The sequence below is a fragment of the Heloderma suspectum genome, chromosome 2, assembly GCF_057233095.1.
Source record: "Heloderma suspectum isolate Gila_16-S chromosome 2, 16-S_ref, whole genome shotgun sequence".
NCBI classification, from domain to species: domain Eukaryota; kingdom Metazoa; phylum Chordata; class Lepidosauria; order Squamata; family Helodermatidae; genus Heloderma; species Heloderma suspectum.
Window position 1 is genome coordinate 153,681,516 of NC_139459.1, and position 25,941 is coordinate 153,707,456.

The window sequence follows — 25,941 nt, forward strand, 5'->3', positions numbered from 1 at the left end:
AGTAGCCTTTAAATAACTATTATTGTTGCTATTGCCACTCCCCACAACACACGTTATATGAGTGGTGTGTGGATTTTTCATGATTCACAATATCCAAGGACTTGTTTGAAATCAAAAGTTATGCAATAACATTGCAGCAGCATTGCAGCAATGATGAGCTGGAAAGGGGTGCCATCTCCAGTTTCACTGAGGGACAACATTCTCAACAAGTTTTGAAGGCTCTCATACATACATACATGAACCTGTATATTTTAAGATGATTTGTTGCAGCTACTTTTACATACCTCAGCACAGACATACACAGGACATCCAACGGCCACACTTTTAATGAAAGGGAGTTGTGCCTTTGTGATACAGAGGCCCATTTATTTATAACAGTAGCCAGTGAGGTGCAATTCTATGGGTTGTGCCCTCGTTAGATGTAAGCCTCTGATTTTGGAGGCTTCTGAGTATCCAGTGTCCTGCCGGGCTGCTGCCGGGAGGGTGAGAGGCACAATGGAGGTGATTTCCACCTCTCAGTCCTCCTTTTTTTAACCACTTTTTCTTCTATACAGGCCTCCAAGCTTGTCTAGAGTAGTTGCACTGGCAGGGTGGAACAGGGCAGGGACTGGAGAGGCCATAGGAAACATCATTTCCTGGCCTCTCCTCTTGCCACCCTCCGGAATGCCTTCTTGCAGATCTCTCCAAGGTCCTCCGAGGCTGCTTTTGCGACCTTGGAAAACCGCTGGAGTAGTTCTTTCTGCGGCTGCTGTGAGGGGGTGGGGGAGTGGGTGGGGGAGAGATAGGATTCCCCCTTCTGAAATCATGGTATTGTCTATGGCCTTGGAGGGGGGATGCCGAAGAATCCTATGGTATCTGGGATGCTCTCCTGGGATCATAGGATTGCTCCCTCTGTGTACAGAACCAGAGTATTAAGCAGACATCTGCATGCTCCTGAGGCATGACATGTGGTTCTCCTGATCCCCCAGGCTATGCATTTGTGGTGAACTCCAATTCCACATTGATCTATACATAAAATGGAATTATTGTGCCTGAAACCTCTCCAGTTCCTAACCCTTTTGACTCCAACAAACACTTTCTATGGACAGAAGGAACATCCTTTTCAGGGCCAGGATAAAGCATTTTGTTAACTAAATTGGAAAATCCAAATGTTGAAGTCCCCCAATATATACACAGTAATTAACATGGGGCACAAGCCACCAGAAAGTTCTTCTGTGCAATTATCAACTATGTTGATAATTTGATGAACTTTTGATGGGTCTATTTAAAAAAAAAATCTTTTTATCATATATTCCTCTGATTCCTCTGGAGTGAGGAAGAGATATCAGTGGGGGCTGGACAGGGTGATTAATAAGAAGAGGCCAAACAAATCTTCCTATCCTTCTCCAAGCCAGGGTAACCCAGGTGCTGTTGCTTAATGCCAGGTTGGTATGTTCAAAAACAACATCATCCCGGACTTGATGCCACATGAGGGTGTTGATCTGCCTTAAGAACATAAGTACATAAGAACATAAGAAGAGCCATGCTGGATCAGACCAAGGGTCCATCTAGTCCAGCATTCCGTTCACACAGTGGCCAACCAGCTGCCCATGGGAAACCCAGAAGCAGGGCATGAGTGCAACAGCACCCTCCCACCCATGTTCCCCAGCAAATGGTGTACATAGGCTCACTTCCTCAGGTACTGGAGGGAGCACATAGCCATCAAGACTAGTAGCCATTGATAGCCTTTTCTTCCAGGAATTTGTCCAACCCCCTCTTAAAGCCATCCAAATTGGTGGCCATCACTACATCCTGTGGTAGCAATTCCGTAGTTTAACTATGCGCTGCGTGAAGAAGTACTTCCTTTTATCTCTCCTGAATCACCAATCAGCTTCACGGGATGACCCCAGGTTCTAGTGTTTTGAGAGAGGGAGAGAAATGTCTCCCTATCCACATTCTCCACACCATGCATAATTTTGTAGACCTCTATCATGTCTCCACTTACCCTCCTTTTTCCCAAGCTAAACAAGCCCAGCTGTAGTAACCTTCTTTTAGGGGAGATGCTCCAGCCCCTTGATCATTTCAGTTGCCCTTTTTTGCATCTTTTCCAGCTCTACAATATCTTTTTTTTAGGTGTGGTGACCAGAACTGGACACAGTATTCCAAGTGTGGTTGCTCCATAGATTTGTATAAGAGCAGTATGATACTGGCAGTATTATTCTCAATTCCTTTTTCTAATTATGCCTAACATGGAGTTTGCCTTTTTTACAGCAGCTGCACACTGGGCTTACATCTTCACTGAGCTGTCCACCACAACCCCAAGATCTCTTTCCTGGTTGGTCACCGCTAGTTCAGATCTCATCAGGTTATACTTGAAGTTTTTGCCCCGATGTGCATCACCTTGTATTAGAAAGATCAGTGGCTTGGAGTGCTGTTAAATTCAGCCATGGCTTTAGATGCTGATGTGGTCCCTGTGTGACAAAGTGCCATTTAACAGGTTCTGTTGGTATACCAACTGCAGCTCTTCCCTGATAGAGACAGCATTGCCCCAGTTATTCATACTCTGGTCACAGTCAGGTCAGATTACTGCTATGTGTTGTACATTGGGGTGCCTTTGAAGACTGCTCGGAAACCTCGACTTGTTCAGAATATGGCAGTCAGGTTGCTAACTTGGGGACTTGTTAAAATCAACTCCTTTCACCACCAGTGATTAAGAATCTTCACAGGCTTCCAGTGTCTTTCCTGGCTAAATTGGAAGTGCTCATTTTGACACTTATAAAGCTCTAAAGGGCCGAGGACCCAGGGTATCTGAAGGAATATTGGCTCTCATATGATCCTGCCTGCTCTTTAAGGTTATCATCTTAGCAGCTCTGACCACTACTGCCTGTGATGCACACATCATCCCAGTCCTGCCACTGGTCAACACATTTTTCAGTTTTTCTCAGTGTTTCAAAACCTGCAATATCTGAGAGGACAAAAGAAATGTATGATGTATGCACATCAATGGCAAACTTGCTTCCTTCATTCCAGTCCACTTTCAAATCTCTTAAAACCTATTATCAGTCTCCATCTTTTGTTGTGTACAGTTGTGACACTTGTATTCTATAGATAAAGGTGAAGAGAGAAGACAAAAGACAGGCAGAGTAAAAATGAGGAAAATGATGGAACAGCAGATTTGAAAATGCTTCAAGTAGATGGTTAACATTTGGCCTTCTGTTGCTCTTGCCTTCCTTGAATCTCAGGCACAAGTTTTGGAGTGATTGAACATCTGCTGAGCACAAGGCATATGCTGGCCAGCTTCTGCTAATGAAGAATCAAATAAGGAGCACAGGATATGCAAACCATGATGTGGCACCTGGAGGTAGGTATACATAGGAGAGAAGATGCGATAAGGAGAGACGAGGGCAGCAGGATCACTGGACAATAAAATCTGCACAGGATTTCCTTGAATTTATTCAAGGAGAACAGCACTGTACGTGCATCTACAAATCTCTGTACAGCAGCCAACTGCAGTGGTGAACTCCCCCCACATCCTGTACCCCAGCCAGATACTCTGGGTAAGTTATCTGCTGTAGTGACACACGTTGGTCAGTGAGTTGCATACAGGAGTCTGGATGAAGGTTCCTTCAGAACAGTTTCTGACTTTCAGGGACATTAAACCAGTATATTTATTAGGAACAACCAAAGTTTACAATTTAATATGCAAGCTTTCAAGTTATGTGGAAGACTTCTTGAGGCTGGATATTAAAATAAATAATATCTAAGGGGCAAGTATTTCTGGTAGAAATGTGTTTCAGCCTTAAGGTGGGTGTTTTCAGGAGCAGTGGGGGAGGGGAGCTAATAGTAGACTTGGTGCACGATTAAATGCTTAAGATGGCGGGGGGGGGGTCAGCTTTTTCTAGAGCTTTTAAAGAAAACGTGAGGTAGAACCTAAACATAAGGGAAGGGACCCATCACGGCAGGTTGCCTGTAATCTGAGCCTGGCCTCTGCTACCAGACTTGTGGTTTGAAGATGTTGCTGTATGAAAGCCTCCATGTGTGTGCAATCAAAAGAGCCTTTGTTTCAAAATAGGTTTGTTTCAAAATGGAAATTCAGACTTTGTAGTTTAAACTAACCTTAAAAACATATTGGTGACTGTGGTGGGGAAGAACTCCATAGGAAAGGGAAGGTAAAATTGTATTTTTATTTAGTATTTTATCACAAGGCAACAAACATAAAAAATAGGATAAAAACATAAATTAACAACTTAAAACAACCCTTACAATAAAAGGCTAAAACAGCAGCAGAAAATAACAGAATACAGCAGTAAAATTATTTTAAAAGAACTAGAGACAGTTAAAAAACCAAATTCAGTACAACAGCAGTTCAAGCTCAAATGCCTTCCTAAAAAGGATGTTTTCTTGTGGAAGGTCATTAGAGAAGAGGCAAGAAGGGAGTGGTTATCATCCTGAGAAGAGAGTTCCAGAGCATAGGCACAGCTCCTGAAAAGGCCCTCTCCCTAGTCCCAACTAAGTGTGTTTCTGGGGATGCTGGGACACTGAGGAGGTCCTCTGAAGATGATCTCAATAGGTGGGCAGGCTCATAAGGGAGAAGGCAAGTATCCCAGTCCCAAACCATTCAGCGTTGTAAAGGTCATCACCAGCACTTTGAATTCTGCCCAGAAACAAACACGAAGCCAGTGCAGTTGTTTCAAGAACAGAGTTGTTAAGGAGGGGCCATGGCTTAGTGGTGGAGCACATGCTTTGCATGTAGAAGGTCCCAGGTCCATTCCCTGGAATCTTCAGGTAGGAGATGCACGCATGCACCGGCAGTAGCTCCCTCTTTGCTGTCTGGAACACCTTGAAGTGGCAGATCCAGCTCCATGCACCCCTTCTCCTGACTCATTAGGAATGGCAAACGGTGCATGCACACAGTGTCCTTGGGAGCCACCACTTCCAGATGCTCCAGGCACCTTGAAGTGGAGATGCTTTGTGGCTCCATGCAACACTCGGCTTTTCTGTTGGCTTCAAGCTGTCTTTGCTCCTTCAGTTCCTGCTGCAGCTGCAAAGAGGGAGGCTGCTCTGGCTGAGTATGTGAATGGGGGCGTGTGCATGCGCGTGTGAGCAAACCTGTTGGGGGGGCATGTCCAGCAATAGGATTAATTTTTAGTGACTTTAACTGATTTTATTGTCATTTTTGCTGCAGCTTTATGTTTGTTTACATTCTTTTTAATCTGTTTATTAGATATTTCTGATATTGTTTTAGTAAGTCACCTTCAATGCTTTCAGAATAGGAAAGTGGGAGATAAAAAGATATTTGTCCTTAACTCAACGACGTCAATAGCACATGCACATGGGGATGGCATGTCCAAAGTCAACCTATATGTGTTGGCTTCTATCACAAAGCCAATTCTCCAGATATTTTATGGGGAATCCACTATGCACGTTGGATTTTATGTATTTGATTTGTAGTCCACCTTTCCACCAAGAAAATGGAACTCAACGCACCATATGTCCTTAGACCAACTTCAGACCGGCTGTCCTCGCACTCTGTGTAATTGAGCAGATCAGCCCAAAGGTGATGGACCCTCTCTCTCTCTCTCTCTCTCTCTCTCACACACACACACACACACACACACACTTTTTAACTTTTGGATTCTCCAAGATCCCTCTGCAGCTGTTTGTATCAGTGATGTGCAGTCAAGAGCATAAGTCACAGAGGAGACTAGTGCTGTGCTGAATCCTGCTCCCTATTTTCAGGAACTTTTTCTCTCCCTGCGAAAGTGGCATTGTTTTTTTCTGCCTCTTTCGCAGGGAGGGGGAGAATTTCAGAGAATTTTCTCCTTGGCGAGGGGGACAGGATTTCCACATACCTTATTTAAGTGTAGGTGATTCTTGATGGGTGTTCTTTCTATTTATTTTTAAACACGCCCTGCACTTGCAGGAGCCCAGGACTCTTCTCCAGCCAGGAGTTCTTCCTGAATGCCTATTGGAGGGGGAGAGGTCACATGGTCTCCTGGGAGTTCAGAAATTCTCAGGTCTCCCAGCTTCTTTCTCCAGAGCGCCCCCCCCCCCGTGCCAAAAATGGAATTGAAATTTTCCGCACAGCACTAGAGGAGACTCCTCCTCCCCAAATATGCCCACAAATTACCAAAAGACTTGTCCTGATGAGGAAGGGAACGGAGGCACACAGCAACCACTGTTCTTTTTGTTTATCAATAAATAAGTGGTAATGTTCAACAGAAGTTTAAACAGCAATATGTCAATACAGAAGGAAAGGCCAATTGCAAGCCTTCCTCCCAGTTGAAATCTGAAATAAGAAGAGTGCCCCACCACCACTACAATGTGCCAGAAAACCTGCTGTAGCTGCTTGAATATGGGAGACCAGGGTAGATCATGAGAGAAAGACAGCAGTGCTTCCAGATGAGGCTCTAAACTGATTGAAGAAGTTTATTTGAGGCAATTTGGATGAGAAATTAATTGGCTGACTTTGCCTTCAGTGAAATATAAATGCTAGTAATTATTTCAAAAATTGCATATCTATCTATCTATCTATCTATCTATCCATCTATCATCTATCTATATTAGCATATGCAAATTAAATGCAGATTTGTGTCCTAGTGGCCTGGGTCCCAAATGTTTTAACTGCCTAGAAATGCGCTTGTTAGAGACAGTGGCCTTAGGTAAGCCACTGTTTCTCGGCCTCAAATCCCCTCATCTGCAATTTGGGTTTAGTATTATTAGTGTTATATTATGAATAACATTATTTATTACTAATGTTAGTATTATGTAACCGAAGGAGCACCACGCACGCACGCACGCACACGGGAGGTATCAGTAAGCTCAGGGAAACCCCCGTTTGTAGAATTTAATTAAAAGAGCCTCTTTAGAGAAAAAACCCCGGCCGGGGACCGCCAAAGCAGCCCGATGCGGACAGGGCATGCCGGTGGCCACTGAGTGAGAGGTGACTGACTGTCGAGGAAGGGGAGGGCGAAGAAGGGGATGGGGCACCCTGGAAAAGGGTACTGGCTGGAACTCTAAATAGGAGCACTTCACACTGCAATATTTTACCGCAGGCTCAATTTGTTATGATTAACTGTGAGTTATAACAATTACACAAGGGCTGTAGCAATTGCATCAAAAGAACGCAGCCCCTTTCCGAACGCGTTGTGCGGGCTGCCACGGCGCTAACCAGGCAGGCAGGAGTCCCCGCTCCGGCTGCCTGCCTGCCTGCCCGCCCGCTTCCCCTGACGCAGCCCCGCCCCGCGAGGGAGGTGCTCGGCCGGGGAACTCGGGGCCGAGCTGACTGCCGGGCCGCAGTGCGCAGGCGCAGCACCACACGCTCGTTTCCCAGGTCCTTCCAATATGGCCGCGCCCAGCTCTTCCATTCGGACGCTTCACCTCGCGCAGGTAGCCCGGCCCCGGAGCCTGTGGGTGGGGAGGAGGGAGATGCGGCCCCCTCGAAGAGCGGGAAGTGGCGCTTTGGCTCGCGGTTTCGTCTCCTTGCCTGGCGGGGCGGAGCAGCGCGAGCGCAGCGGGGTCAGCTCACCCCTTAAGCTGGTGGCAGCGACCGTGGCAGTGGCGTCGCGGCGGCCCGCCTGCCGCCCGCCAGGCCTCCCCGCCCTCGCCTTGTTCGCGATACTTGTCTAATGGGGGCTGGTCGTCGTTTCTTTTTCTGCCCCTAGTTGTTGATCTCCTGGCTGAGGAGTTGGCAAAGCTGGGAGCTCGTCTGGCGCAGTGGTTAGAGTGACTGGGCTCAAATACCCAGTGAGTATTGTGGCTAGGTGGGGGCCTCGGGCTCCTCACCGTCTCTCAGCCGCCCTAACCCATCCCAGAGGTTTGCTATGACCATAAGAGAGAGATAATGAATACTGTTCTGAGGTCCTTGGTGTCTTCTTCTTAAGATGCCAGCTCCGATCGGAGGTTAGTTATCGTTACAGCTATTTTCGTTTTTGACGCTGCTGCACTGAATAATTGTATAGAAGTAAAGCTTGATAAAAGGGTGGAGTAAAAATGTAGCTAATAAAGAAAAGAAAGAAAGCAGGCTCTTATAGCATATTAAAGACTAACAAACTTATGCCATAATACATCCGTTAGTCTTTAAGGTGCCACAAGAGTATCTTTGTTTCTGATGCAGCAGAAATAAAAGTGGTTTTGGTACTTGGGAGTCACAGTGCATTTACATATAATGATACACAGAGAGAGAAATAAAGGATTGTAGCCTAGCCTTCTCCCTGACATGCTATTTTTCTACGTGCAGGGATGTTTTAGTTTACTTTACTTTATGGAAGAGCATTCCATTATGTAAGCCCATCATGTGTTGTTATTAGGGGGGTTGGAAAAACTAGCTTTAGTGCCTCTGAATCTGAATGTTGGAACATCCTTTCTCTTATTTCTCTTTTCACCCTCTCCCTCTGGCTGGATGACCGTAGTCCACTTTTCTCTTGCTTTCTCTCTCAATACAGACTAAGTATAGTGTCACCTTGTTCATTATAAACTGCAGGAACTATACCAGCCAATAGGGTTTTTAAAAACTAAATCTCAATGCTAGGTAGTTATCAGTCAGTTATGATTCTGAGAATTTGTACTTCAGCAGACTCCTAAATGGCGGAGCTAGTTAAAACAACCTAGAGCTTGCTGGAGTAGACGATGCAATGTTGAGGGTACTCACATATTGACAGAAACAAGGGGCTTAAAGAACACCGAAACTGCAGTCTCAGAGAAACCATACGCTAAGACATTGCTTCCTATTTGTTATTATTTATTATAGTATTTTCCTGTGTTTTTAATCCCCATCTTTAAAGATACAAATCTTTCCAGGATGACTTGCAAGTAAAATACAATACAATAATATGATCGTGAGCGGGGGAAAGCAGGGCTGTGCATACTGGCATGTCTCCACTGGCCCCACTGTCCGTGTGTGTGTGTGTGTGTGTGTGTGTGTGTGAACATCTGAAGAGGGGAACTTGCTCTATGCACATAGACTCCCCTCATGATATAGAACTCTGCGTGATCAGGGTTCTGCCATCATCAGGGGAATCTGCTGCTGTAGAGCAGGCTTCCCTTTTCAGGAACCCCCTCCCCCCATACATGCATGGACAGCAGCAGGAACAGGGTCTGATGTACTTTTAAAACTTTTTCTTCTATTTTTTCTCGCTGGAAAGTTAGTGATACATAGGGCTTCTTCACAAGGAGCTTTATCCTGCTATTCAGATTGATCACTAGGGGAAGTTTGTGGGCCCTGTAGATGACCTCCGGGGCATCTCCTGCACTAAATGACTTTTATTCCATTTTTAAATAGAGCAGAGATAATGAGGTATCAAATTACCCTGCTTGTGTTCCTCCATGAAAAAGGAAAAGCTGCAAGAAGAAGAGCTAGACCAGTGAAACATATGGAAGACTCAGATAAGGGGGAGAAGGTGGGGGGAAAGGAAGCACGTGTAAAGGGAGTCCATTGTGATCTTACATTTAAAACAGAAGCAGAAAGTCCCATTTTAAATGTGGGATTTTAGGCTGGTGTAGAGATACTCAAAGTCACGCAGGTGGATGAGGGGACAGTCTATCTGGAGTCGAAGCAGGTGTTTATCTTCTTTGACTGCCTCCCTTGCTCTCTTGTTCCTTCCCATAGGGTAGCATGTATTGGGAGGGTTGCGTGCATTCAGTCAAATGCTCCAGAAACCTGAAACATATCTATACATCCATGTGGCAAGCAACATTATTTCATGAGTTATGATACTCTGGTTATTGTCTTCTGTGTCTACTTATTCCTACTTGTTAGAAAACATGATTGCTATCCAGCCCTGATTTTAAGACGAATGCCTTTATCTGGGCTTGGCATGTATATTAGTGTCCCAGTAGATGCCATTGTTAATGCAACAAGATTTCAGAGTTCAGGTTTTTAAACCAGCAAATGCTACCATACAAATCATGCAAATGCTATCATAGAAGATAGTCTCACTGATCCTCAGGGTGAGGAGTGAAAGCCCAATCCTCCAGATGTCCATTATTCTAAGATCAGGTTCACACTGTATCTTTCCTACACAGGAGCTGTCATGACCATCCTCAGGCATGCACCTGTCTGGAGCATGGCTGCAGCTGGTGGCAATTTCCGTGATTGCACTGGCTTGATAAGCTGCTGAGGCAGTGTCTGAATTTGCTGTTGGTGATACCTAGTTCATGCATTGCATTTCCCAAACACAGTAGGTATGTGACTGAGACTCAAACCAAAAAAGTATTGTGTGGCCAACCCTGCAGTTTCTGTAGTTTTGCTTGTTTTCAATTTCTAGGCTTGTGGCAATTTAATCTTACCCAGAAATATTTCCATGTGCATTTGCGTAACTTTAATCTTTAGCGTACTTGTGCAACTTGTGAATGCACACAAATCTTAATTGTGTTAAGGAAAAAAGTGAGCAAGCTAGCACTTGTAGAAATGTTGACCATGCCTATCAAAATTAGCAATCAGTCAGAAGTTGATTTCTTCAGAGTTTGGAGCATCCTGCCACATGCAAACACATGTTTTGTATGTATTTGGATGTGGCTGGAGCTTCAAACTCTCTACTTAAGATTTTGCAATTTTAGTGTAAGTTTTGTAACTTCTAATGCATATGCCATTCTATTCTCCTGACACTATTAGGGATCTTCTCTAGTGGATTCCCCTTTAGTGTGTCGGTCTTCAGTTGCTGGGTTGAAACCCACAAACTTCATCACATTCCTGCCTAAGGTGGGTCCCACCAGTAGCTCCATCGCTGTTTTCTTCTTTTTGTTTGTTTATGGTGCTTTTAAGAGAATGGGAGAAAGAAAAGAAAAACTGGAGGAATTAGTTGGAAAGGCAGTGGGGAAGGATTGCGAGAGAAAGAAAGAAAAGGTGGACATATGGTGAAAAAATTGAAATGAGCCCATGTTGTAGGTTAGGGCCAAAGGTGAGCCTCAAGCCTGAAAATATTGAAGGTGATTTCTCTAGTGTCATTTTACTCCCTCTTTGCTCTCAGTCCTTACAATCTGTATTAACTGAAATTGCTTTTTAGAAATATAGAATAGTCAGTGCTGGCTCCAGGTTTGTGAGGTCCCTTACGCAACACGCCCTAAATGGGCCCCCTCTCCCATCAAGTCTACCTTCTCACTACCATCGTCACCAGGTGCTGCTGCTCCTCATTCTCCATCTCATCATGGCCACCACTTTCTTCCTTCATAGGTAGAGAGCGAGTGAGCAAGCAGGCCCTGGCATCTCCTGCTCCTCCTTCTCGCCACCACCATTGTCTGGGCCAGCATGAGAGGCAGGTTAACAAGCAGGTGCCAGTGATGAAGAGGAGGGGCAAGGCCAGGAGACTCTTGTCATGGTTGGGCACCTCAACAGGTGCCCAACCATGCCTACCTTTGACACCAGCCCTGAGAATAGTAATATTCAATATAAATATTTTATAAATATTATTATATTTCTGGCATATATAGTTCTAATGCATTACTTGATGAAGTTTATCTACAGGTATAGAGTGGAGAACAATACATTATAGGGCTTACTCCCAGATAAGTGGGTATTAGTCTTATACGCTAAGACTTAACTGGATTTCAGTTGAAGTGGTCTTATGTACCATTCATCAGTACCAGTGGCATCATTATTACTTATCTGTGTACAACATAAGATTTGGAAAAAGTCTAGGGCCTAAGATAGCAGTTGGGATTTTTTGAAGCCAATTAATTTTTCGGGGGGGGGGGTATTCCCTCAAATTCTAGCCGAATGTTTCAGTTTAATTAGTTCAGTCAATTTGTCTGCATATACGTGGCATTTTCTTGATAATGATACAGTATGTGATGCTAGAACACATGAACTGGTAAAAGGATACAAATTGCAGGTTATCTGTACACTGAACTGCTTGAGGTTCTTTCCAGGTTCTGGCAGAGTAGGGCATATAAAAGGCAGTGAATTTTAAGTGGGCTATGCTTGTATGCCTGAGTTGTTTGAACCGTGTTTGCAAAAAGATTTAGAATTCATATTCTTCAGTTCAAGGAAAGACCTTGTAAACAGTTTTTCTGTTCTGCCTGCCTTCTTTTCTGTCTTAGTTGTTTCTCTTTGTTGTACCAGCTTAAAAATCATAACTAGCAAATAACAGAAGCTATGTGGAATTCTATGGATCAAATTATAATTAAGTAAAGTAAGGGGGAAGTCTAAGCATGATCCTTCTCCATTTCCTGAGTTGCTGCCGCCTCATTAATCAGTGCTTGAATGGTATAAAGGCAGCAGCTTGCTTTGTTGCTGGCAGAGCAGCTTCTTCGTTCCTTTCCCCACCCCCTGTGTGCCTTCACAGTAGGAAAAACTAGAGAGGGAAACCATCAATCTTCCTTGTCACACATGTCAGCAGTGATTCGCTCCTCTCTTCCTGTGTTTGCTCTCTTTTCTCGCTCATACACATACACACGCGCACACATGCACACACCACCTGTATTTAGAATTAGCTTTGGTAAACTTGTCATTTCCTCACCTGCTCTGTTCCAGAGAAATATGCGTAAACTGTAGCCTGCTATTCCAAAATACAAGCCAATTCAATGGCATACAGAATTTTTATTAACCTCTGCAAAGGGAAACCTGCACAGTCACATAATGCTAGCTTCAGATTATCTTGACAATTAACAGTCAAGGGTGTCATTACTGTACTTATAACATGATTTTAACAAAATTAGGTTGGAACAATTAATTTAATTTGCATGCACCATACATGCAGTTTTGACAATGTTCAGAATTTGTTTATAGAAAGGCCGATATGTTAGATGTTGCTATGGCTAAGGTTCTTAATAGTTGCATGCTTTTTCCTAGTATTTCCAGTTACATTCTCCATCAGTGATAGTTTTTGTTTGTTTGCTAGATGAGATAAATAAACAAGAATCTTGTAAAAGCATGAATGGAGTTGTCACCTTTATTTACTTTATTATTTTGTTTTACTATTCCTGCTCCTGTGCCTTATCTGTATCTTGACACAGAAATGTAACAGCCAAGGCTTTCATGGCATGGAGATAAGAAAGTGGGGGAAAGCTTCAGCTGCCAAAGCTCTGTGTTAGAAATTTGCAGAGGAGCAGGGGCATTTAAGTTGGTAAGCCCTATCCAAGGATTAGGAAGCCATCCAGTAAAACCACACGAAATACATCTGAACAGTTTGACTTGATGGGCATTCAAGCATTTATTCAATCCTAAACTTTAGTGAGTTTCATTAGGAAAGGTGATAGCTTCTTTTGCCTCCCAGCCAGTTTCTTGTGAGGATGGCAATATTGCGCTTGTTCTCACGCTACAGAATTAGTTTGTGGAATTTGTTGCTATTTTCTAGTAAGTCCATAGTGTATATTTTTATCATATTATTTACAGAAAAAATGGAGGAACCAGTCCTAAAAGAACATTGTATAGAATTTTAGAATTCATAAGACATTTTCACTGGACAAAAACTGCGAAGTCTTGAGTGGTTCTAGTCTCAGTTTGCATCTCTTGTGGCTTATATTTCCCCCATTGGGAGCTCTTCACTCTCTCTCTTTTAATCCTTTACTAACTCCAGATCTTTTGAGCATTCAGCTCTGATGTCCTGACCTCAAAATTTCACTGAAGCACATTCCAGCCCCATGATTTCATAACACCAGGCTGAACTCCCTGCTATGCTGCCTTCTGACTCTTGCAGGATGAATAAACAGTGAGCAATGCTCATAGAAGTTCAGTATTTTATGTGTGGTTTTTTTTACTATGGTTTCAGAATTCCCATTTTTAATGAAATATTTTGTCAGTTAAATGAAATTATTCATGCTACCAATTTTTTTTATTAATACAGTATCAAAAACACAGAAAAGTATTATGCAACAATAATGTTGAGCCATTCAGAAAAATAGTTAAAAGCAATCAGCACAAGGACAAACTTCATTATTACAGTCAGTCATCCCATCAGTTTACCAAAACTATTCATAATTTAAAACCTATGCTCCCCTATTGTATCATATCAGCCCAACTGTTTAATCTCAGGCTACTATTCCTTTCTTAGTACTTGGAAGTACTGGAAGTATGCTTCATTTTATCTTCCCTCAACTGTGATATATGTGCCAGTTTTAAGTACTTCATTATATAAAAATGGCACCCATATTTTTAATTTTGATAGTTTTATTTTGGTAAATAAGTTTTAAATCTCATTCCATTTTTGCCACTAGCTAATCTGTCCATTAGGAGCTAATGCGGAACTGCTGTTTTGAAATACATATTCTAGTACTTCTACTGAGTTCCATTCTAGTTGAACTTTTTAGGTTGCCTATATACCTATATACGCTGAGTAGATACGTGTAGGACTGCACTGTTGATCAGTTAAGTTTGTCATTCAGTCTGTTGCCTCCCATTTGATGGCTAGTTCCTAAGAAAGAGTGTTGTCACTGCCGTTTATTTTTCTTGGGGCTTTCCATTATTCACATTATCTGCTGACACAATATTTTGTTCATTGTTTCTGCTTAAAACAAAAGGAAATTCTTCTTATCCTCTTGCTCTTATCCTTAAATAGTTGGAGAGCTGGGCTTGCAGTGGTGCTGTGTTGGGGCATATGAAGTTTCCTTCATCAGTATCTAGTTTGAGCTCACGATTTTTATAAAGAATATTGGGGTAGGGAGAAGGGACACTTTTGCTGCATATGTATGGGAAATATTGTTTGTGATTCAGCTTACACTGTAACTATTTGCATTTATGAAGCTTCCCATCCACAGTCTTTAGTGGGTGGATAAATAGTTTCTTGGATGATGCAGAGGTCTGAATAGGGCTGAGATAGTAATGGTAATTTGGAGGAGATTGCTAGAAAAAATTGGATTCTCATTAGAAGCCCTAGTAGTAATGCTTTCTCTTCGTGATCTTAAACATTGGCACATAGAAAATATTTAAAATATATTTCCAGTTGATTTCAGGCTCTATGGGAATGTCTGAAGTGTAATAGATCAAACTCTGACAGCCTAAGTTGCTGAGAGACTGGTTAGCCTGAGAGGCTGGGAGGGAAGAAAGCAAACTTTCCAAGATGTTGTTGTAGTTTAGCTAAGCTATACATGTGCAGTTTAAAAGAATTCTTTCCCCCCAGAAGCTAGTTGTTCCCAAGCATTTGATCATTTAAGTTGCTTTACTCTGAACTCTCTCCAGACTGTCAACATATTTTTTGTGGTTGAGGTACCCATAACGAGTCACAGTGTTTTAGGTGTAGTTTTTGATTGTGCACTTTAATGTGATCACTCCTTTATTTTTTTAAAGCTTTATTCCATACTGCACCTTCAGTTAACAAATTGCTCCAGTGTAACTGTTGCACAAATTTAGTGAAACCCATTTTTTATTCTAAAGTTAAGATTTCTGTTAAAACACTTGCCTTATTTAAATTTCTATATGTTTTAAGTGAACTGTATTAAAGTTAATGTTGTATTGTATTGTAATGTACTGTAATTGTATTTGTTTGTTTTGTGAATCACTTTGAGCATAATGTGTTGTGGAAATGCAGTATAAATACGATTAACAGTCTTTTTCTGGAATGAAAGAGGATACATGTATGCGTTAGTATAAGACATCTTCACGTGTTAACGAAGTCAGGCCATTGATCCAGCTAGTTCAGGCCTGCGTCCTTTGACTAGCAGGGGCTGTCCAGAGTCTCAGTGAGTGGCATTTCCCAGCCCTGGTACCTGCAACCTTTTAAGTGGAAATTCCTGGGACTGCATCTTCTGGATGCAAAGCATATGCTTTATGACAGAGCTATGGCCCTTCCCACTATGCCACATACTAAGCTACTTTTGAAACTGAGTGGAGTTTCAAAAGCAGTTTGTGATATGGCATGGGACCTGTTGTTCAAAGAAAAAAAGTGAAAACAAATTCTACCGGGTCTGTGAAAGCCCTGGGGCACACCTTAAGGGCAGAACCTATATGCTAGGAGAAACCCAGGGATGCTGCCACAAATGGCACCCCTGAGTTGAGTTCTCCCCTCTCCATAACATCCAGTAAATGTTCCTCCTGTCCTGATGTCGTTGTGCGTGCACTTCCCTGTCTCCGTTCTGCAACATTGGCTGTCACAGGTTGGGGTGGGGTACAGGATGATGGTGTTCAAAGAACATGAGGTATATTTTAACTATGAGTTGTGGTGTGGGTGAACATGACACTGAGATGCAGTTTTTGGCAGCAGTCCTTAGTTTTCTGGCAGTGTGTAGCTTTGCCCTTAGTTTCTAGTAGTCACAGTGAGAAATGGCTATGTCTGAATTTTGTGAATGTTTTTTTCAGCAACACAATTTTAGCAGAAGAAATGATTAATTTGAATGTGAGCTTTGGTTAGCCATCTGATGTGGAGAGTAGAGTTAAAGCGGCCACCCAGAAAGTTGCTCCCCTCTTTTGAGATGAAACTGTCAAAACTTACTTATGATTGATGATTTAAGCCAATTCTTTAAAATGCCTAATACTAGGTTATAACTCCATTTTCTGTTTTTAAAAAGCCTTACTGAATACTCTAACTCTGTTTGGACAATCTTACTTTAGGGTTTCCTTTTTGTATCAACAAGAATACTTGTTTCTCATGGGAGTAAGGGAGGTAGTTAATGTCTGAAAAACATTCTGGCAACCAGAGAATGAAAGGTTTAGCAAAAAGAAATTGACTAACCAGAGGGGGAAATGGTGATGCTACCAATATTTATAGTTTGTTAAAGACATTACAACATTCTCTCCTGAACTTTAATCCCATTTTCTCTGAAGGTTTTAGCTGAATAACCTCTTCAGCTATTTTTGAGACTTAACAGACTGGTACTATGCATGTTAGCTCAGAAGAAAGTTTCATTGGCTTCATCAGAGTTTATACACAAGTAACCATGTTTAGAATTGCAGTCTTTGAACAGCAATATGTAGCTGGTGTTTTACCATACCTTCAAAATGCACCATTCTGAAATGTGAGTGGCTATATACTTTTGTATGAGATCCTAGGAATTATGTTCCTGTCCCCACCTGTTTATTTTCCACTCAAATCTGGTTGTGGTTTTAAACAAAATCACAAATTGTCACCATATAAAGATGACTAAAAGCATAATCCTATGCATCTTTAAATGGGAAAAAAGCCCTGCAACTCCCAGATGTGTGACTTTTTCTTCAGTCTAAACATGCATAGGATTGTGCCCTAAGAGGGTTTTTTTTAAAACTCAGTGTTCTTAAATGCAGTGTGCATATTATTACTTTAAATAGCACTGTGATGGTCTTTTATAGTATAATGTAAGCAAAAAGACAGGTTGCTGCCCCAAAGATCTTACAGTCTAAATTTAGAGGGAGGGAGATACATAGATAAACGAACAGATGGAAATAAACAAATGCAGCTGTACTTAGGCTTTGTTTCAGTTGAAGATGAGAGCAGGTGGGGTTGAGCTAAAGACTTGTGGTAGAGGTATTGGTGTTGATTATGAATTTCTTTCCTTTATTTAGTTTCAGGAAGAAATGGGTTTGGAACTGTGGTTTTGAGGGAGAGAATGTCACGTGGCTATTCTGGGAGAGAATGACAGGCATCAGTGGCAGCTGGTGCCCATTGGGGTCAAATGCAGGGCAACTAACAGTAAATGGAACCGGGGAGTCACAGTAGGCGAAACCAAGGGGTCTGCTCCACAGAAGGAAGCCATTGAACAGAAAGGGCAAACTGAGGCATGCAATTTAATTCTCCAAAGCAGAGAGTTCCTGAATACATGCCTCCAGAGATCGAAAAGTCTTTTTGGAGGGATTATTGAATTTGTTGGTACCATAGGATATCTTTAAGTTCCAAAGCTGAAATTTCATTATTTTCTGTGAGTGTGCATTGCATTTATATTTTTATGTGATGTTTAAAATATGTTGTATAAACTTGTAAAGTAAAAAAAACAAAGCAGAGAGGGGGGAAAGCCACACAGCAACACCAAACCACTCCTTTGGCTCCCTTTATTTATTTATTTACTGCCCAATAGCTGAAGCTCTCTGTGCGGTTCACAAATTAAAACCACATTTTTCTGCTTCAGCAGCAACTCCCATTGCATAAAAAATGCAAAACTGAGGGGGGGATAGGAAAATTCTTTTAAATATGTAAAATGGATATACTCACATGCTGAGTGTAACAAGAATAATAGAAAATAGCATATAGCTTGCAATTAAGTCATAAAACTGTAATGTATGTGGAGAAGTAAAAGTCTGAAATGTGATCTGGTACTTCTGTGCAACCCAGTCCTGGAAAAGCACCCCCCCCCCCAGTGGTGTGTTGAACATTAAATTCAGAATGCTGTGCTGCCAGAGGTGCCCTTTTAGCAAGCCCTTCAAGCAAGCTGTTCAGTTGGGGGCAGAGTGGAGCTGGGTAAATGAGGAAGTAGCCAGCAAGCAGTGTCTCTTTAAACTGAAATCCTAGCCCTCAGGGGTGTTGCTAGGCTCTTAAAAGATTCAAGGCACAGGCCTGAAGGCCAGCCCCTGAGAACAATTAGGTACATCAACATTTTGCAGAATGGTTCAAGGCTGAAAGGGTGTGGGGATGCACAAAGCAAATAATGGTTTAAAAATGTATTGAATAAGATGATAAAGCAATCCATCTGTAAGCACTTTGAAAACAATGCAGTGATTACTCGAAGCCAACATGGATTTGTCAAGTCTTGCCAGACGAATCTGCTCTCATATTTTGATCAAGTCACCTCCCTTGTGGACCGTGGGAATGCTGTAGTTATAATATACCTCGACTTCAGCAAAGCTTTCGACAAAGTGCCCCATGATATCCTGATGAGCAAACTAGCTCAAAGTGGGCTACATGAAACAACGATCCGGTGGATCCAGAGCTGGCTACAGAATTGGACTCAAAGAGTGCTTATCAATGGGACCTTCTCAAACTGGGGAGAGGTAATGAGTGGGGTACCGCAGGGCTCAGTCCTGGGCCCAGTGCTCTTCAATATTTTTATTAATGACTTGGAGGTGCAGGGAATGCTGATCAAATTTGCAGATGACACAAAATTGGGCAGGATAGCTAAAACTTTGGAAGACAGAAACAAAATTCAAAGTGATCTAGATAGACTGGAGCACTGGGCAGAAAACAACAGAATGAAATTTAATAGGGATAAGTGCCATGTTCTGCACCTAGGAAAAAGAAACTGAATGCACAGTTACCAGATGGGGGATACATGGCTCAACCACACTACAAGCGAGAAGGATCTTGGAATTGTTGTCGATCACAAGCTGAATATGAGCCAACAATGTGATGTGGCTGCAAAAAAGGCCAATGCTCTTTTGGGCTGCATTAATAGAATCATAGCTTCCAAATCCCGGGGAATACTAGTTCCCCTCTACTCAGCACTGGTTAGGCCTCATCTGGAGTACTATGTCCAGTTCTGGGCACCACACTTTAAGAAGGATGCAGACCAACTGGAGAAGGTTCAGAGGAGGGCAACAAAGGTGATCAGGCGACTGGAAACAAAGCCCTATGAGGAGAGACTGAAAGAACTGGGCATGTTTAGCCTTGAGAAGAGAAGACTGAGAGGAGATATGATAGTGCTCTTCAAGTACTTGAAAGGTTGTCCCAGAGAGGAAGGCCAGGATCTCTTCTTGATCATCCCAGAGTGCAGGACACGGAATCATGGGCTCAAGTTACAGGAAGCCAGATTCTGGCTGAACATCAGGAAACCCTTCCCTACTGTTAGAGCAACACAACAATGAAACCAATTACCTAGGGAGGTGGTGGACTCTCCCACACTGGAGGCCTTCAAGACGAGGCTGGACAGCCATTTGTCAGGGATGCTCTGACTTGGATTCCTGCATTGAGCAGGGGGTTGGACTCAATGGCATTGTAGGCCCCTCCCAACCCTACTATTCTATGTTTCTGTTATTCCCTTTCATAAGCCAGCTCTTCCTGTCACGCTGAGGGCTGGCTTCCTGTGTCAGCTTTTTTCCTCCTGTCATGTGATGCCATCAGGATTTTCTGATTAGCACCGCTAATCCAATTCCTGCCTTTTTTATTTCCTTCCTTGGCTGCAATCCTATGCATATTTAGTGGGATTTACTGTAAACAGAGCTACACAGGATTGCTCTGAATATCTTCCACACACATCCCTCACACTCACTAACCTGGTTTTACCTGCTTTGGGGTCAGGGCAGTCCTTAAGACTCGGGGCAGTACAAAAAATGCAGAGAAGAAAAGGAGAGAGACTAGACAGGGTGGGGATTGAAATGGGGACGAAAGAAAAGGGAGCAACAAATTACAAGTTACGCCAAAAACTCAGGACTTCTAGTTCTTTAGCAAGGAATTAGAAACCCAGTTCTAACCCAGAAGCCTCTCATGTTACTAAATACTGTCATGATCATCTGACCTTCATTAGAAATTTCTGGGTATTCTTGCCTTCTAAATTATATTTGTGAGTACACTGCAATGGGCACAACTTGCTGGGAAACTCCTGAGAGTGTTTATTTACATGCAGAAATGCTAGAATTTCAAGGCTGAGAGCCAACTATACATGCATTGGGGATATTTGGGGCTGGATTCTGGAGAGCAATCTAAAGAGAAGGAGTGGGTGGGGAGGATAGGAACTTTTTTTTTTTACCTCAAGCTGCTGGCAAAGCAGAGAGGGAAACGACTTAGGATGGCAGGTGCATTTGTTTTCCTTGGGCCATAATCAGCTTGTCACCCTTCCCACTCTTTTTGGCTCTGAGGGGTTGCTGCTGCATTGAGAGGGCAGGAGCAAGGCAGAATTTGAGGGTGTCCTTGATTTAAGGGTATTCTCTGCATTACCTGTGTCCTGATTCATTGGAAAACCTGGGTGAGCAGACTGCCTAGACTCCCCTGGCTCTGCAGCCTGATTATTTGCACTGGACAGAAAAATGAATGTGTTTGTTCTGACTTGGGGGAGGGGGGTGTTTCTCAGAGCAAAGAACACTGGTAACGAGGAAGTGAGTAAGGCTACAATCCTATACAGGCAGTAAGTCCCATTGAATTAAGTGAGGCTTGCTTCTGAGTAGACATATAAGGTGGGGTTGGAGAACTCTCAGACTGGTGAGCAAAGAGGTTCTGCTAGGTGGAAGAAACAACCCCCAGTTTAAGAATCCCACAGTTCCCATTGGAAACCGTTTTCCCCAAATGCAATCATTCAGGGTTAAACAGGTTTCCTCCCGCTCTGCAAACAAACTCTGGCATTTTTTGTTGTAAGGGAAGATGTAAAGCCCACAATGGCTCCTTATTTTTTTAAAGATACATCTGTGAAGCATGGATCACACTTGCTTTGTTGCAGCCAGCTGGAAGAAAGAGCACAGCACACACACACACACACACACACACACACATCTCGTTCACGATGTCTGTCTTGCTCCACCTGGATTTTGGTCTCTGACTCAACCTTTTTCCCTTTTCAGCATTTCTCAGCTGATAGAATAATTTTAAAAAGAAGAAAACATTAAAAACAAACAAAAAAAACAACCCCCAAACCCTGCTCCATTGGCATCAATTTCTTTCTTTCTTAAGACCCGGTGGTGGTGGTGATGGTAAGAACATAAGAAGAGCCATGCTGGATCAGACCAAGGGTCCATCTAGTCCAGCATTCTGTTCACACAGTGGCCAACCAGCTGTCAACCAGGCATCCAGAAGCAGGGCATGAGCGCAACAGCACCCTCCCACCCATGTTCCCCAGCAAGTGGTGTACATAGGCTCACTACCTCTGGTTCTGGAGGTAGCACATAGCCATCAAGACTAGTAGCCATTGATAGCCTTTTCCTCCAGGAATTTGTCCAACCCCCTTTTAAAGCCATCCAAATTAGTGGCCATCAGTACATCCTGTGATAGCAAATTCCATAGTTTAACTATGCGCTGCGTGAAGAAGTACTTCCTTTTATCTCTCCTGAATCTCCCACCAATCAGCTTCACGGGATGACCCCAGGTTCTAGTGTTTTGAGAGAGGGAGAGAAATGTCTTCCTATCCACATTCTCCACACCATGCATAATTTTGTAGACCTCTATCATGTCTCCACTTACCCTCCTTTTTCCCAAGCTAAACAAGCCCAGCTGTAGTAACCTTCTCTTAGGAGAGATGCTCCAGCCCGTTGATCATTTCAGTTGCCCTTTTCTGCACTTTTTCCAGCTCTACAATATCTTTTTTTTAGGTGTGGTGACCAGAACTGGACACAGTATTCCAAGTGTGGTTGCTCCATAGATTTGTATAAGAGCAGTGTGATAATGGCAGTATTATTCTCAGTTCCTTTTCTAATTATGCCTAACACAGAGTTTGCCTTTTTTACAGTGGCCGCACACTGGGTTGACATTTTCATTGAGCTGGCCACCACAACCCCAAGATCTCTTTCCTGGTCGGTCACCGCTAGCTCAGATCCCATCAGGTTATACTTGAAGTTGGGATTTTTTGCCCCAACGTGCATCACTTTACACTTGCTTACATTGAACCACATTTGCCATTTAGATGTCCATTCTCCCAGTTTGGAGAGATCCTTTTGGAGCTCTTCACAATCCCTTTTTGTTTTAACCACCCTAAATAATTTGGTGTCACCCACAAACATGGCTACTTCACTGTTCACTCCTAGGTCCAGATCATTTATGGACAGATTGAAAAGCATTAGTCCTAATACAGATCCCTATGGGACCCCACTATTTACTTCCCTCCATTGGGAGAATTTACCATTTATTCCTCCTCTCCACTTTTTGTTTTTTAACCAGTTACTGATCCATAAGAGGACCTGTCCTCTTATTCTATGACTCCTAAGTTTGCTCAGGAGTCTCTGGTGAGGGACTTTGTCAAAAGCATTTTGGAAGTCCAAGTAAACAATGTCTGCCAGATCGCCCCTGTCTACATGTTTATTGACACTCTCAAAGAACTCTAAAAGGTTAGTGAGACAGGACTTAGCTTTGTAGAAGCCGTGTTGATTCTTTTTCAGCAGGGCTTGTCCTTCTATATGCTTACTGATTTTATCTTTAATAATGCCTTCAACCAATTTACCCAGAACAGATGTTAAGCTAACGGGCCTGTAATTTCCTGGATCCCCCTGGACGCCTTTCTGAAAATTGGTGTTACATTGACCATCTTCCAGTCCTCTTGTATAGAGGCTGATCTTAGGGACATGTTGCATATTTTGGTTAGAAGATCAGCCATTTCATATTTGCGTTTGAGAACTCTATCATGGATGCCATCTGGGCCCAGTGATTTATTTGCTTTCAATTTATCAATGAGGTTGAGAACTTCATCTTTTGTTGATTTGGTTCACTTGTCACTTGGCATTCTGGGCCATTTCCCCTGGATACCATTTATTGCCTGGAACAGGTACCAGAGTGTGGTTTATGTGGAGGTTTCTGGCATCCCTCCCATACAATTATGTATGACTGTTGAATTTCTTGATATGGCTCACTTGGAAGTTTACATTCTGAATGATTTTCCCTACGTACAGTTCATTGCCCAGAATGGGTACCAAAACATGGTTTCTGTGGAAGGTTTGTGGTTGATGGCATCCCTACTACACAGTTAAAGTGTGGCTGGTGAATTGGGTTGATTTGGCTTACTGGGCCATTTTCTGGAATATGGACTATTGCCTGGAATGGGTACTGGAATGTGGCTTCTGTATAATTTTGTGGTTTATTGTGTTGCTCTCATCTAATGTGTGTCTTGTGAATTTGGTTGGTTTGGCTAACTTAGGAGTTGGCATTCTGAGCCATTCTGTTCTATTCCGGATGTGTTCTGGGTGTTATGGGGGTTATTGATGATATAATATTGAAGGGTTTCAGTCCTAAAATATTGTCAGGTGTCTCTAATACAAGCCATTGTTTTTTGCATGTTTTTTTAAAAATAAATAAATAAAGGGTCCATTCCAGCCGATGCCGTTCCAGCTTTTACACTGTCCCTGCAGGACCTGGTCCCTGCTTTTCCAGCTCATTTCCACCTGGCCTGGGAGGGCAGGACCCTGCCCAGCCGGGAAGGCTGCTGCTTCTGCTGTTATATTTTCTTTGTTTGGCCTTAGTATGAATTATTATCAGATAGTTTAATCTTAGTAGATACTTATTAATGTGAGATGTTTTTGTTTAACCTGTGTGAATGGCTGTTTAAACCTTGTTATGACTTGTAACTCTTAGCGAGTTCTCTGGAAATGTTGTTATATTTTATTATGTAAATTTCTCTGATGTTGCTGTAAGCCATTTGAACGTGGTTTTATCATGGAAAAAGTGGCATACAAATAAACTGATTATGGCGATGAACAATGTACCTGCATCTTATAGGCTTCCATGTTTAAAGATGGCCCAATTACAATTCCAGAATACTATACATGGCTGTTTAAAGAAGTGGCTAAGTTGTCCATGATGTATGTATATTTTATTTTATTTTATTTATTTAATTAATTACATTTCTATATTGCCCAATAGCCGAAGCTCCCTATACTGCTGTTTTCTCAGTAACCATGTAAAAGCGTGGAACTGCCCTAAGACTTTAACTATACCCTAGAAAATATATTGGAAGTTGGTTAATTTGTAGATGAGTAGCTGTAAGGGCACAATCCCTTGTTTATTTAAAACATTTGTATCCAGCCCTATATCATTAAGATCTCAGGGCGGCGTACCAATAAAATCCATTTAAACAGTATAAAACAATAAATAATTTAAACAGCCAAAAGCATATTAAATCATTAAACAAGCTGATATAAATTTTAAAAAATCTAAAACAATAAAACAGTTAAAAGAGTGTGCAACTTAGGGAATGCATTTAGTCCTTGAAGGCTTTGGTGAAAAGCCACGGTTTAACTTGGCACTGAAACGAAACCAACATCTATGGCAATTGGGCCTCCAAGAGGAGGGCATTCCACAATTAGGGTCCCACAGCAGAGAAGGCCCTCTCCCATGTCCCACCACAGTGTATGTCTTGCACTGGTGGGATGCAGAGGAGAGCCCCTCCAACAAATCTCAGTCCTCAGGCATGCATATATAGGGAGAGGTGCTCCCTCAAATAGCAAGGTCCCAAGCCTCTTAGGGCTTTAAATGTCATCACCAGCATCTTGAATTCTGAACCGGAAGCTCATTGGCAGCCAGTGCAATTCCTTTAAAAGTGGTGTTATATGATCTTTTTGAGATGTTCCTGTCAGCAGTCTAGCTGCTGCATTTTGCACTAGCTGCAACTTCCAAGTCATCTTCAAGGGCAGCCCCACATAAAGTGCATTCATAGAATCATAGAATAGTAGGGCTGGAAGGGGCCTACAAGGCCATCGAGTCCAACCCCCTGCTCAATGCAGGAATCCAAGTCAGAGCATCACTGACAAATGGCTGTCCAGCCTCGTCTTGAAGGCCTCCAGTGTGGGAGAGCCCACCACCTCCCCAGGTAATTGGTTTGATTGTCGTATTGCTCTTACAGTCAGGAAGTTTTTCCTGATGTTCAGCCGGAATCTGGCTTCCTGTAACTTGAGCCCATTATTCCGTGTCCTGCACTCTGGGATGATCAAGAAGAGATCCTGGCCTTCTTCTCTGGGACAACCTTTCAAGTACTTGAAGAGTGCTATCATATCTCCCCTCAGTCTTCTCTTCTCAAGGCTAAACATGCCCATTTCTTTCAGTCTCTCTTCATAGGGCTTTGTTTCCAGTCCCATGATCATCTTTGTTGCCCTCCTCTGAACCCTCTCCAGTTGGTCTGCATCCTTCTTAAAGTGTGGTGCCCAGAACTGGACACAGTACTCCAGATGAGGCCTAACCAGTGCTGAGTAGAGGGGAACTAGTACTTCCCGGGATTTGGAAGTGATGCTTCTATGAATGCAGCCCAAAATAGCATTTGCCTTTTTTGCAGCCACATCACATTGTTGGCTCATATTCAGCTTGTGATCGACAACAATTCCAAGATCCTTCTCGCTTGTAGTGTGGTTGAGCCACGTATCCCCCATCTTGTAACTGTGCATTTGGTTTCTTTTTCCTAGGTGCAGAACTTGGCATTTATCCCTATTAAATGTCATTCTGTTGTTTTCTGCCCAGCGCTCCAGTCTATCCAGATCACTTTGAATTTTGTTTCTGTCTTCCAAAGTAT

General features: G+C 42.7%; 1 protein-coding gene across 1 annotated transcript in view; it reads left to right on the top strand.

Annotated features, from left to right (window-relative positions):
- Window positions 1–7,274: 7,274 nt before the first annotated feature.
- The window catches only part of WARS2 (tryptophanyl tRNA synthetase 2, mitochondrial), a 60,668-nt gene continuing 42,001 nt past the window's right edge, over window positions 7,275–25,941 (top strand). The window contains exon 1 of the mRNA XM_084835261.1: window positions 7,275–7,368. Coding sequence (XP_084691387.1) covers window positions 7,324–7,368 — 45 coding nt within the window. The 5' untranslated portion in view covers window positions 7,275–7,323. The remainder of the gene's footprint in view (window positions 7,369–25,941) is intronic.